The sequence below is a fragment of the Cervus elaphus genome, chromosome 19 (genome assembly GCF_910594005.1).
Source record: "Cervus elaphus chromosome 19, mCerEla1.1, whole genome shotgun sequence".
NCBI classification, from domain to species: domain Eukaryota; kingdom Metazoa; phylum Chordata; class Mammalia; order Artiodactyla; family Cervidae; genus Cervus; species Cervus elaphus.
Window position 1 is genome coordinate 87,984,763 of NC_057833.1, and position 14,430 is coordinate 87,999,192.

Sequence of the window (14,430 nt, forward strand, 5' to 3'; positions counted from 1 at the left end):
GGAGACTTAAGCCCAAAACCTGAGAACACCAGAAAACTCCTGACTACATGGAACATTAAGTAATAAGAGACCATCCAAAAGCCTCCATACCTACACTGAAACCAACCACCACCCAAGAGCCAGCAAGTTTCAGAGCAAGACATACCACGCAAATTCTCCAGCAACGCAGGAACATAGCCCTGAGCGTCAACATACAGGCTGCCCAAAGTCACACCTAACACATAGACCCATCTCAAAACTCATTACTGGGCACTCCGTTGCATTCCAGAGAGAAGAAATCCAGTTCCACGCACCAGAACACCGACACAAGCTTCCCTAACCAGGAAACCTTGACAAGCCAATCGTCCAACCCCACCCACTGGGTGAAACCTCCACAATAAAAAGGAACCACAGACCTCCAGAATACAGAAAGCCCACTCCAGACACAGCAATCTAAATAAGATGAAAAGGCAGAGAAATATCCAACAGGTAAAGGAACATGAAAAATGCTCACCAAGTCAAACAAAAGAGGAGGAGATAGGGAATCTACCTGAAAAAGAATTTAGAATAATGATAATAAAAATGATCCAAAATCTTGAAAACAAAATGGAGTTACAGATAAATAGCCTGGAGACAAAGATTGAAAAGATACAAGAAATGTTTAATAAAGACCTAGAAGAAATAAAAAAGAGTCAATTAAAAATGAATAATGCAATAAATGAGATCAAAAACACTCTGGAGGGAACCAAGAGGAGAATAACGGAGGCAGAAGATAGGAAAAGTGAGGTAGAAGATAAAATGGTGGAAATAAACGAAGCAGAGAGGAAAAAAGAAAAAAGAATCAAAAGAAATGAGGACAACCTCAGGGACCTCTGGGACAATGTGAAACGCCCCAACATTCGAATCACAGGAGTCCCAGAAGAAGAAGACAAAAAGAAAGGCCATGAGAAAATGCTTGAGGAGATAATAGCTGAATACTTCCCTAAAATGGGGAAGGAAATAGCCACCCAAGTCCAAGAAACCCAGAGAGTCCCAAAGAGGATAAACCCAAGGTGAAACACCGCAAGACACATATTAATCAAATTAACAAAGATCAAACACAAAGAACAAATAGTAAAAGCAGCAAGGGAGAAACAACAAATAACACACAAAGGGATTCCCATAAGGATACCAGCTGATCTATCAATAGAAACCCTCCAGGCCAGAAGGGAATGGCAGGACATACTTAAAGTAATGAAAGAGAATAACCTACAACCTAGATTACTGTACCCAGCAAGGATCTCATTCAGATATGAAGGAGAATTCAAAAGCTTTACAGACAAGCAAAAGCTGAGAGAATTCAGCACCACCAAACCAGCTCTTCAACAAATGCTAAAGGATCTTCTCTAGACAGGAAACGCAGAAAGGTTGTATAAACGTGAACCCAAAACAACAAAGTAAATGGCAACGGGACCATACCTATCAATAATTACCTTAAATGTAAATGGGTTGAATGCCCCAACCAAAAGACAAAGACTGGCTGAATGGATACAAAAACAAGACCCCTATATATGCTGTCTACAAGAGACCCACCTCAAAACAAGGGACACATACAGACTGAAAGTGAAGGGCTGGAAAAAAATATTTCATGCAAACGGAGACCAAAAGAAAGCAGGAGTCGCAATACTCATATCAGATAAAATAGACTTTCAAATAAAGGTTGTGAAAAGAGATGAAGAAGGACACTACATAATGATCAAAGGATCAATCCAAGAAGAAGATATAACAATTATAAGTATATATGCACCCAACATAGGAGCACTGCAATATGTAAGGCAAACGCTAATGAGTATGAAAGAGGAAATTAATAGTAACACAATAATAGTGGGAGACTTTAATACCCCACTCACAACTATGGATAGATCAACTAAACAAAAAATTAACAAGGAAAACACAAACTTTAAATGACACAATGAACCAGCTAGACCTAATTGATAACTATAGGACATTTCACCCCAAAACAATCAACTTCACCTTTTTCTCAAGTGCACACGGAACCTTCTCCAGAATAGATCACATCCTGGGCCATAAATCTAGTCCTGGTAAATTCAAAAAAATTGAAATCATTCCAGTCATCTTTTCTGCCCACAGTGCAGTAAGATTAGATCTCAATTACAGGAAAAAAATTGTTAAAAATTCAAACATATGGAGGCTAAATAACACCTTTCTGAATAACCAACAGATCATAGAAGAAATCAAAAATGAAATCAAAATATGCATAGAAATGAATGAAAATGAAAACACAACAACCCAAAACCTATGGGACACTGTAAAAGCAGTGCTAAGGGGAAGGTTCATAGCATTACAGGCCTACCTCAAGAAACAAGAAAAAAGTCAAATAAATAACCTAACTCTACACCTAAAGCAACTAGAGAAGGAAGAAATGAAGAACCCCAGGGTTAGTAGAAGGAAAGAAATCTTAAAAATTAGGGCAGAAATAAATGCAAAAAAACAAAAGAGACCATAGCAAAAATCAACAAAGCTAAAAGCTGGTTTTTTGAAACAATAAACAAAATTGACAAACCATTAGCAAGAATCATTAAGAAACAAAGGGAGAAGAACCAAATTAACAAAATTAGCAATGAAAATGGAGAGATCACAACAGACAACAATGAAATACAAAGGATCATAAGAGACTACTACCAGCAGCTCTATGCCAATAAAATGGACAACTTGGAAGAAATGGACAAATTCTTAGAAAAGAATAACTTTGCAAAACTGAACCAGAAAGAAATAGAAGATCTTAACAGACCCATCACAAGCAAGGAAATCAAAACTGTAATCAGAAATCTTCCAGCAAACAAAAGCCCAGGACCAGATGGCTTCACAGCTGAATTCTACCAATAATTTAGAGAAGAGCTAACACCTATCTTACTCAAACTCTTCCAGAAAATTCCAGAGGAAGGTAAACTTCCAAACACATTCTATGAGACAACCATCACCCTAATTCCAAAACCAGACAAAGATGCCACAAAAAAAAAAAAAAAAGAAAGAAAGAAAGAAAACCTAGGCCAATATCACTGATGAACATAGATGGAAAAATCCTTAACAAAATTCTAGCAAACAGAATCCAACAACATATTAAAAAGATCATACACCATGACCAAGTGGGCTTTATCCCAGGAATGCAAGGATTCTTTAATATCCACAAATCAATCAATGTAATACACCACATTAACAAATTGAAAGATAAAAACCATATGATTATCTCAATAGATGCAGAGAAAGCCTTTGACAAAATTCAACACCCACTTATGATTAAAACTCTCCAGAAAGCAGGAATAGAAGGAACATACCTCAACATAATAAAAGCTATATATGACAAACCCACAGCAAACATTACCCTCAATGGTGAAAAACTGAAAGCATTTCCCCTGAAATCAGGAACAAGACAAGAGTGCCCACTCTCACCACTACTATTCAACATAGTTTTGGCCACAGCAATCAGAGCAGAAAAAGAAGTAAAAGGAATCCAGATAGGAAAAGAAGAAGTAAAACTCTCACTGTTTGCAGATGACATGATCCTCTACATAGAAAACCCTAAAGACTCTACCAGAAAATTACTAGAGCTAATCAATGAATATAGTAAAGTTGCAGGATATAAAATTAACACACAGAAAAATCCCTTGCATTCCTATACACTAACAATGAGAAAACAGAAAGAGAAATTAAGGAAACAATACCATTCACCACTGCAACAAAAAGAATAAAATACTTAGGAGTATATCTACCTAAAGAAACAAAAGACCTATACATAGAAAACTATAAAACACTGATGAAAGAAATCAAAGAGGACACAAACAGATGGAGAAACATACCGTGTTCATGGATTGGAAGAATCAATATTGTCAAAATGGCTATACTACCCAAGGCAATCTATAGATTCAATGCAATCCCTAAAAGCTACCAACAGTATTTTTCACAGAACTAGAACAAATAATTTCACAATTTGTATGGAAATACAAAAAACCTCGAATAGCCACAGTAATCTTGAGAAAGAAGAATGGAACTGGAGGAATCAACCTGCCTGACTTCAGGCTCTACTACAAAGCCACAGTCATCAAGACAGTATGGTACTGGCACAAAGACAGAAATATAGATCAATGGAACAGAATAGAAAGCCCAGAGATAAATCCATGAACCTATGGACACCTTATCTTTGACAAAGGAGGCAAGCATATACAATGGAAAAAAGACAACCTCTTTAACAAGTGGTGCTGGGAAAGCTGGTCAACCACTTGTAAAAGAATGAAGCTAGAACACTTTCTAACACCATACACAAAAATAAACTCAAAATGGATTAAAGATCCAAATGTAAGGCCAGAAACTATAAAACTCCTAGAGGAGAACATAGGCAAAACACTCTCCGACATGAATCACAGCAGGATCCTCTATGACCCACCTCCCAGAATATTGGAAACAAAAGCAAAAATAAACAAATGGGACCCAATGAAACTTAAAAGCTTTTTCACAACAAAGGAAACTATAAGCAAGGTGAAAAGACAGCCCTCAGATTGGGAGAAAATAATAGCAAACAAAGCAACAGACAAAGGATTAATCTCAAAAATATACCAGCAACTCCTGCAGCTCAATTCCAGAAAAATAAATGACCCAATCAAAAAATGGGCCAAAGAACTAAATAGACATTTCTACAAAGAAGAGATACAGATGGCTAACAAACACATGAAAAGATGCTCAATATCACTCATTATCAGAGAAATGCAAATCAAAACCACAATGAGGTACCATTACACGCCAGTCAGCATGGCTGTTATCCAAAAGTCTACAAGCAATAAATGCTGAAGAGGGTGTGGAGAAAAGGGAATCCTCTTACACTGTTGGTGGGAATGCAAACTAGTATAGCTGCTATGGAGAACAGTGTGGAGATTTCTTAAAAAACTGGAACTAGAACTGCCATATGACCCAGCAATCCTACTTCTGGGCATACACACCGAGGAAACCAGATCTGAAAGAGACACGTGCACCCCAATGTTCATCGCAGCACTGTTTATAATAGCCAGGACATGGAAGCAACCTAGATGCCCATCAGCAGACGAATGGATAAGGAAGCTGTGGTACATATACACCATGGAATATTACTCGGACATTAAAAAGAATTCATTTGAATCAGTTCTAATGAGATGGATGAAACTGGAGCCCATTATACAGAGTGAAGTAAGCCAGAAAGATAAAGAACATTACAGCATACTATCACATATATATGGAATTTAGAAAGATGGTAACGATAACCCTATATGCGAAACAGAAAAAGAGACACAGATGTACAGAACAGACTTTTGGACTCTGTGGGAGAAGGTGAGGGTGGGATGTTTTGAGAGAACAGCATCGAAACATGTATATTATCTATGGTGAAACAGATCACCAGCCCAGGTTGGGTGCATGAGACAAGTGCTTGGGCCTGGTGCACTGGGAAGACCCAGAGGCATCAGGTAGAGAGGGAGGTGGGAGGGGGGATGAGCATGGGGAATACATGTAACTCCATGGCTGATTCATGTCAATGTATGACAAAACCCACTACACTAATGTAAAGTAATTAGCCTCCAACTAATAATAATAAATGAAAAAAAAGAAATAGGTTTCCTCTTCCGAGTAAAACACTTGAGTAACAGTGCTATCCAGTGCTAGGCTAAGGGATATAATGGCACATTTTGTATTCAAAAAGGCTAAGGCTCTCAAACTAGCTCAGCAGCTCCCAGAAGTTGATCCCTGCTTAGTCCTGGCTGTAATCCAGGTCACAAGCACAAGTCACAAGGTAGGTAACCTCCTTTGGGGCAGGAAATTCCACTTTAGCAAACAACGATTTACAAGGGATAGTGGCAGATTGTTTAACCTGATTTTTCAACATGGAAAGTGTCACCCCAAGCAGGCCTCAAAAACTCTTACCTGTGCCCAGGGGCTGTGGCTCACATGGGTTCTCACCTGAAACCCTGACATTTCACCCCACCTCCCATGCTCCACACCCCCGACAGAGCAGAGGGTTAGCACCTACCTGCGGAGGGGGGGGAGCTGGCACTGCCTTGGTCTGGGTCTTCCATCCGGGGCAGAGATCTGAGCAGTTCACTGTGATGATGCCTGTGGGGTAAGCATATGGGCTCAGGGTGCATCCATGTGGCCTACAGTCCCCCTACACCACCCAGGGGGGCCTCTGATTTCAAGTCTCATTCTGCCTTTGTCCATTTAAGGTAGCTCATTCCACAAATATGTACTGAGGGCCTACTGTGTGCCAGGCCTTGTACTGGGTGATGTATCTGGGTGCTCACAGACCACCCTATCCAAGACTGCCTTCTATGAGCCCCAGCTGAAAGGAGAAAACAAGCAGATTTCTACTTTTTAAAGTATTTTCTTTCAGTAGCTCACTTTTTATAAAAGCTGAATAGGGATTAAGGACCTGGGCTATTAGAATCAGACCTGAGTTCCGAGTACAAATTTTCAGTTGTAGAAAGCTGGGATATTATACCTACTTTTTAGACTTCTGTGAAGGTAAGTAAGTTACCACACGGTAAGCATGGGCACAGGGTTTCCCTGATGGCTCAGCAGGTGGAGAGTCCACTCGCAATGCAGGAGACCCAAATTTGATTCCTGGGTTGGGAAGATCCCCTGGAAAATTCCCTGGACAGGGGAGCCTGGCGGGCTACAGTCCACGGGGTCACAAGAGTCGAACACAAGTGAGTGACTAACACTTTCAAGCGCTGGCACAGTGCATGGCCCATTGCTGCCTCTCAAAACAGAGGCTCGCTCAGATCATAAGCTAGCACTTTAGAACCTGACTGGGTGATGGCTCAGAGCCTGGTCTGGAGCTTGGCTGCCTGGGTTGAATCCGGTCTCTCCCACCAGTCAGCAATAGGACCCTGGGTGGGTGTTTCATGTCTCAGCACCTGCAAAATGAGGGATGATGACAGTGCCTGCCTCCCAAGCGTGGTTATGAAGATGAAAGGAGTAGAAGTGCAAAGTCCACTGAGGGGTGTAGAGTGCAGAGCAAATCTCATTATGTGTTAGCAGTTTGGATGTGATTAGACTTGCACCCATTTGGTGGGCCAGGTTCTTTTAGCAATCTCTCTTCTGAAAAATCAAGATACCTGTGCCTTCTTTTTATCAAACATGGGTAAGCACTAAGTCTTGTGTCAATCTGATCTTCCGTCTTCCGCCTACTATATTTTGTATTGACTGGAGCTGTGTTTGGGGAAAAGTGCCTGGTGGGAGAAGCAGGTATTTTCAGTAAGAGTGGCTGGGTTCAAGTGTAGGCTCTCCTGCTTGTACGCTGCTGGGTGAGTCATGAACACTCTCAGAGCCTCGCTGACCTCTGTTATTAGGTCAGGAAAGTTAATGGCAGCCTTGTCTACACTGAGTATCACAAGACCATGAAAGAGCAAGGGCTTCTCCCTGGCTGGGGAAGAGGCTGATGCTGATTGTTAGGAGAAGGTGCAGTGTAGAAGTTAAGTTCTAGAATGAGACTGCCTGGGCTGGTATACTGGTTCCAAATAGTAGCGCTGGAATCTTCTTGGGTGTCTTAAGCAATCTGCCTCCACTTTCCTCATCTGTAGAATGGGGGACAATGACAGTATCCACCTCAGAGAGCTATAATGAGGCTGAATTAAAGAGCTTAGCACAGCCCATCCACAGAAAAGTGCCCAATCAACACAAGCTGTTATTAACAGCCTTACTCTCAGTCTTTCTCCCCCTCCCCGGATTGTGAACAGGAACACACTTAATTTATCCTTATATTCTTGGTACCTAGGAAACTTCTTACCTAAAGTCAGCTGAATTCAGAAAAGATGGAAGGGGGAAAATAAATACATTTAATTCAGGTCCAAAGTCCTTCCTGATGGTCTCAGAGACTCACCTGAGTCTTCTTAGGGCCTTGCTGGACTCATCTGTGCTTCCATTGTTGTCTTTTTAAAATACAAATTTGCAGTTTTTATTTTTAAATTTTATCTTTAAAATATTTTCTTGGCCATGCCACATGGCATGTAGGATCTTAGTTCCCCAACCAGGGAGTGAACCAGTGCCATCTGCATTGGAAGCATGGAGTGTTGACCACGGGACCATCAGGAAAGTCCCTCCATTATTGTCTTACTGCTTCAGTTTTAGAAAGCGCCATCTCTTGAGGATTTACTCTCAGATTAGTCTGGAGTTTCACATCACATGGAAATAGGTTTGGGTGCCATCTTTACTTTCTCACTGTAGGACTTTGAATATGTTGTTGACTCTTTCAGAACCTGTTTCCTCATCTGTGAAATGGGGCCAAACTCATCTACTTCTGAGAGTTGCTAAGCTGCCTAGTTATTATGTTTGGCACACATAGTAGGTGATCAGTAAAAGCTGGTATTATCATTTTATTTTTACTGGCCTTGAAGGCCCTGGTTCAAGTTGACCCTACTTTGAACAGTAGCTGGAACTCTGAACTCTGGTGTACAAAAGGTTACTTTCAGTGTCAAATGCATCTTTCTCACAGACCTCCACTCTGCCTTTGTGGGGTGGGGGGTCATTGCTTCCTCTTGTTGCTTGCCTGAGTGGTACCCTGGTGTGCCCAGCCTTGGGCCTGATGACTGACCCTGAAGGCATATTCTTTGTGTCCTCAGCAGCCCCTGGTCTCCAGGTAAGCCTGATCAGAGGGTCACTATGGCAGAAACAGAGTCAGCCACGTGGTGTTCCCCGCTGTAGATCACTGGTTTTTAAGATGGCCATACGTATGGCTTCAGAGTCCAACAGACTGGGGTTCCAACACTTGCTTATCTGTTGTGCAACTTAGTTAACTTAGCCTCTCTGAGCCTCAGTTTCCTCATCTGTAGGATGAGGACAACACAGACTCATATTTGCCAAGGGGCACATGAGCTGCTGCTGCTGGACCACGTCACACGGCATCATGACCAAGGCCTGCCCAGCATGGGGAAAGGGCAAGTGAAATAAGCTATCAAGTGCTCTAAAAGCATGAAAGCTGACCCAGCTTTTAAAAATGTAGAATAAAGATAAGCAACTTGAGAAGGAGAAAAAGAACACTCAACAAACCCTACAGTGAACTGACTTCATGGTGATGTATGTCACTGTCGCCATGATGTAGATTCCCTGTTGACTCCACCAAGTAAGTGTTAGTGGCTCAGTTGTGTCTGACGCTTTGCAACCCCATGGACTGTAGCCCACCAGGTTCCTCTGTCCATGGGACTTATCAGGCAAGAATACTGGAGTGGCTAGCCATTTCCTTCTCCGGGGGAGGATCTTCCCAACCCATGAATTGAACCCGGGTCTGATGCATTGCAGACAGTCTTTACCATCTGAACTACCAAGAGGATACTAAATGGAGCAAAAGGGTATGAGCATTCTAGGGCATTCTACCATGCTTCTAGAATCACCTTACTTTACAATTTCAACCAGATTTTCATACTTAAAAAAATGTTTTTGATAATCTTAGGAAAACATTAGTAATTAAACAAAATTTCTAATGAAGGCCACTCCAAATACTGAAAAGACTCTTAACTGGCTGATAAAACAGTGCTGCCTTTATCAGTGGATTCTCAACCTTGGCTGCACAAAATAAATCATTTGTGAACCTTTAAAATATCCATGCCTAGACCCTGCCTATTACCCTAGAAAAATCATAAGCCTGGGTAGGAGAGGTTGAGCATTTAAAAAAAGCATCCCAGGTGAGTCCTACAGCCAGGATTGGGACCACTGGTTTGATTGATCCTGGTATTAATCATAAAACATGATTCACACACTTGGTGACTGAGACTGTGGGCCTCAACCCTGGCCACACATTAGAATCACTAGGGAGTTCTTAACAATTCTGATACCCTATCCCAGACCAATGACATCCCAGTCTCTGGGGTAAGACTCAGGCTTCTGTGTTTTTGAAAGCTCTCTTGGTGATTCGGTGTGCAGCCAGGGCTGAGAAGCATCTGTCTAAAGGATACAGTAAAAGGAGAAAAAGAATGCATCCTGTAAATCTTAGGCCTGCATTTTGTAGCAGGATATTAATATGTGGTACTGTGGTCAAATCCTATTTATCCATGAATGGCTTATCTGTTATGAGAATAAACTATGGGCCAGTTAGGGATGCAGGGAAGGTATTCCTTATCAACAGAAGTGGAATTGCAGGCAGATTCTTTACCAACTAAGCTATCAGGGAAGCCCCTAACATTATTAAGCACCTATTATAAACCAGGTGGGCACTTCCCTGGTAGCTAAGCTGGTAGAGTCCGCCTGCAATGCAGGAGACCTGGGTTCGATCTCTGGGTTAGGACAATCCCCTGCAGAAGGGCATGGCAACCCACTCCAGTATTCTTGCTTAGCAAATCTCCATGGACAGATGAGCCTGGTGGGCTATGGTCCATAGGGTCACAAAGTGTCGGACAGGACTGAGTGACTAAGCACAGCACATAAGCCAGGTGTTTTCCTGCATCACCTCATTTAATGTACACAGTATCCCAGTGAAGTAGATGATGTCATCCCTATCTTACTAGTTGAAGAGAGAGCCTGTCTCACTTACCTCAAGTCACTTCACTAGTAATTTGGCTCCAAGATCTGGGCCCAAGGCCACAGCGCCTCCCACAGGGTGGAGGAGGACAGTGTCTCTTTGTTTCTGACTACACACTAAAGTTAAATGATTTGTTGGATCATCTGATTTGTTTCTACTCCCCTCTGTTAGCCTAGATAAAGGAGAGCTGACTACATTGTTTATTCTAAAAGGATGATCTAGGTGTAAATTTATTCTTTATGTTAAAAAAAGAGCATAGATCTAACAATTATTTCATATTTGCTCTCCTTCAATTTGGCAACAGATATTGAAGAAGCACTGTAACTGAATACTTCTAGCTGGCTCTTTCTCCAGCAAAGGGGTAATAAGAACAGGATATGGAAACTAAATGTTTACCTTTTTTTCTGCTAAAGGTAAAGTGACTTTCAAGAGAAGTAAAAAGTAAAAACCAAATTATGGGCAGGCCTGCCAATTATTCAACCTGGCCCCTTGTGTCTATTCTCTGACAAGTCTAGTGCTTCCTTATGAATAAAAGACACAGCCCACAGTCTGCAGTCCCTTCCAGCCAAGCTGGCTGTCGTCAGTGACAGGCAGACCCACATCACAGTCCCCTCTGACAGGCAGGACAGGTGGGGTTTCCTGCCTCCTTAGCAAACTCCCAGGAAGGTTTCCCAGACACAAGTCAGATACTGACTGTCCTCATATACAGGGCCCGCTGGGGCTTTCAAACGCTCCATTACTTATGCTGAACACTAACAGCAATTCTAAAAGAAAAAAAATTCCTGTGTAACTATCTCTAGATTCATAGCTCTTTTTAAAGCCCAGATTTAGAGAACCCAGAATTCGTACAATTAGAAAAGATGGCCCATTATGTAGATACAGTTTTCAACCTAGTGGATGATGACAATAATACAAGGTCTCATTTACTGTGTATGCTTATGTGGTTCTGGGTCAGAAAAATGATTTACATTTTTGTGATCCTTGTTAGGTTATACTGTCCCCATTCTGCACGTGAGAAATGTGTCCTGGAGAAGTTATCATGTGTCTAATGTCACACAGCTACTGAGTGGGAGCCCTGGACCCTGGATGCTTCAGCCTTCTGAATCGAGACTGGGGTTTTCCACAAAGAGTACCCTGAAGGGTAGTGGTTTGTGATTTGTTTACTCAGGGCCTCTCTGAGAAGGTGAACCTGTCGGTCTCTGTTGCTCTAAGGATAAACACTTGCATGACTTGGGTTCGAGGATCTGGCTGAAGCCCCACTCAACCCTCCATCCGTGCCTCCCACCCTGTGGGCTCTGCGGACACAATCGTGGCCCCTGCCCATCCCACGAGCGCATGCCCACTGTTACCTCAGCACCTTGATTGTCTCCATCCACTGCGCCTGCTCGCTCTCCCAGGAGTCCACCCGGATCCAGTCGGACGTCTGCAGGGCCAGCCGGGCCATGGCCACACGGTGCCGGGCAGCCACAAGGTCTTTCTTCCCATAGTTGTCATTGACAGGAGAGATGATACCCCCGATCACCTGGTACCTGCCTAGGCAGGGGAGAGCAGAGGTGTTGCTGGTACGGGGGCTTGCCACCTGGCCGCTGGAATTCAGGCAGGCACTAAAAATCTTGGGGCCTTATCCTGAGTGGGAACAAACACTGGAATTCTCTGCTGGGCAGGTCAGATCCCTTGGGTCAGGTCAAGGTGCTACCTTAGGCATCATGTGCCTCTTCTCCAGAGTCTTCTATGACCTGGAGTAGCTGAGAGGGGGCTGGGAGGGTCCGGCTGAGGCAAGGCTCCCAGGTGGCACTGTGGACACTTAGGGTCAGAACACTTTGGGGGAATACAATGACTCCCCCTGTGTGGGCCTCTTCTAATCAAGTATGGGACAACAGCTACACAGGGCTGCTTAGCTCAAATAGGAGATTCTGTGGATCAAAGACAAAGGAATGACACGTCCCCTGGACCAGGTGGGTGGGGGGGCGGGATGCAAACTGGCTGCACAGGGCCACCACTGGCTTTGGAGGACTGTGCCGCTAAGGGAGGGAAGACCTACTTTGGCAATGATGTGGGCCATCTGTGAACAATGCTGCGTGGCTCGGCGACAGAACAGGGCAACACAGGTTTAGAGCTGCAGTGAACTGTAGAAGCTATAGGGAACCGTTGTGGAAAGAGCATGAATGGGGCTCAGAGAGACTCTGAACGGGACTCAGCTGGGAGCTCTAGTTCCATCACTCGCTAGGAAGCCTTAGGCAAGTTACCAAGATATTTGAAAGAATAAAATGCTGAGTCAATTGAGCTTCAGTTTTCCTTTCTGTAAAATGGGATAATACCTGCTTGGCAGCATCTTGTGGGAAGGATGAAATATAATATCTATGAGGGGAGTTAATATTTTAACTTAGTACATGATATATTAAAAATTGTATTATAAGATTTAAACGTGCACATAAAAGAGCATGAAAAAATACAGTTTTACAAAGAGTTATAACAGCCATTAAAAAGAATTCATTTGAATCAGTTCTAATGAGATGGATGAAACTGGAGCCCATTATACAGAGTGAAGTAAGCCAGAAAGATAAAGAACATTACAGTATACTAATGCATATATATGGAATTTAGAAAGATGGTAACGATAACCCTATATGCAAAACAGAAAAAGAGACACAGATGTACAGAACAGACTTTTGGACTCTGTGGGAAAAGGCGAGGGTGGGATGTTTTGAGAGAACAGCATCGAAACATGTATATTATCTATGGTGAAACAGATCACCAGCCCAGGCTGGATGCATGAGACAAGTGCTCGGGCCTGGTGCACTGGGAAGACCCAGAGGAATCGGAGGGGGGGAGAGGGAGGTGGGAGGGGGGATCGGGATTGGGAATACATGCAAATCCATGGCTGATTCATGTCAATGTATGACAAAAACCACTACAATATTGTAAAGTAATTGGCCTCCAACTAATAAAAATAAATGAAAAAAAAAGTACATCCTGTTCTAATCCTCACCCAGGTTAAGATATGGAAGTCCCTTATCACCACCCCTACACTCTGATGAAAGCTAATCACTATTCTCACTTTTCTCCCTGTGCACACAAGCACCCGATACGAAGAGCTGACTCACTGGAAAAGCCCCTGATGCTGGGAAAGACTGAGGGCAGGAGGAGAAGGGATGACAGAGAATGAGATGGTAGGATGGTGTCATCGACTCAATGGACATGAGTTTAAGCAAACTCTGGGAGATGGTGAAGGACAGGGAAAACCAGCATGCTGCAGTCCACGGGGTCACAGAGTTGGACACAACTGAGCGACTCAACAAGAACAACAACAATTCTCACTTTTTCATAGTTCTCTTGCTTTCCTTTATAACTTTATCATGTATTTTTGCAACCTGAAAAAACAAAGATTTTTGCCTGCTTTTGAAACTTTAAAAAAAATGGAATCATACTGAATTGTTCTTTCAATAAGCCTTTTTCATTTTGTTAATAAAATTCATGTAGTCCAACCAGTTTTATTGCTACATAATACTCTATTGCATGATTATATACCAAATAATTGATCTATCTTATTGTTGATAGAGTTCATTTGATTCTGGCTTTAGACAATTACCAACAATGCTGCTATGAAAATGCTTGCACAAGTCTCCCTGTGTGCACAAGCATATATTTCTTAGGATATGTACCCTTCCTAAGAGTGAAACTGCTAAACCACTGGGTAGATGTATTTGCAGCTTTACTAGATAATGCCAAACAATCTTCTAAAGCAGTTATAGATATTTACTCTCCAATCAGCAGTGTATGAGCATTTCATTTGCTCCACACCATCGAGCAAATAACCATACAGGGTTATTGTCAGGATTTTCCCATCTGATGGATGTATAGTTATGGCTCATTGTGATTTTAATGTTCCTTTTTCTGCTTACCAATGAGCCTGAGCATTT

The 14,430-nt window shown here is 42.4% G+C and overlaps 1 protein-coding gene across 1 annotated transcript in view; it reads right to left on the bottom strand.

The window, feature by feature from the left end:
• The window catches only part of NMNAT3 (nicotinamide nucleotide adenylyltransferase 3), a 135,271-nt gene that overhangs the window by 10,069 nt on the left and 110,772 nt on the right, over positions 1 to 14,430 (bottom strand). Inside the window, exons 3-4 of the mRNA XM_043875201.1 lie at positions 11,860 to 12,043; positions 6,029 to 6,111 (exon numbers count right to left, since the gene is read on the bottom strand). Of these exons, the coding sequence (XP_043731136.1) occupies positions 6,029 to 6,111; positions 11,860 to 12,043 (267 nt within the window). The remainder of the gene's footprint in view (positions 1 to 6,028; positions 6,112 to 11,859; positions 12,044 to 14,430) is intronic.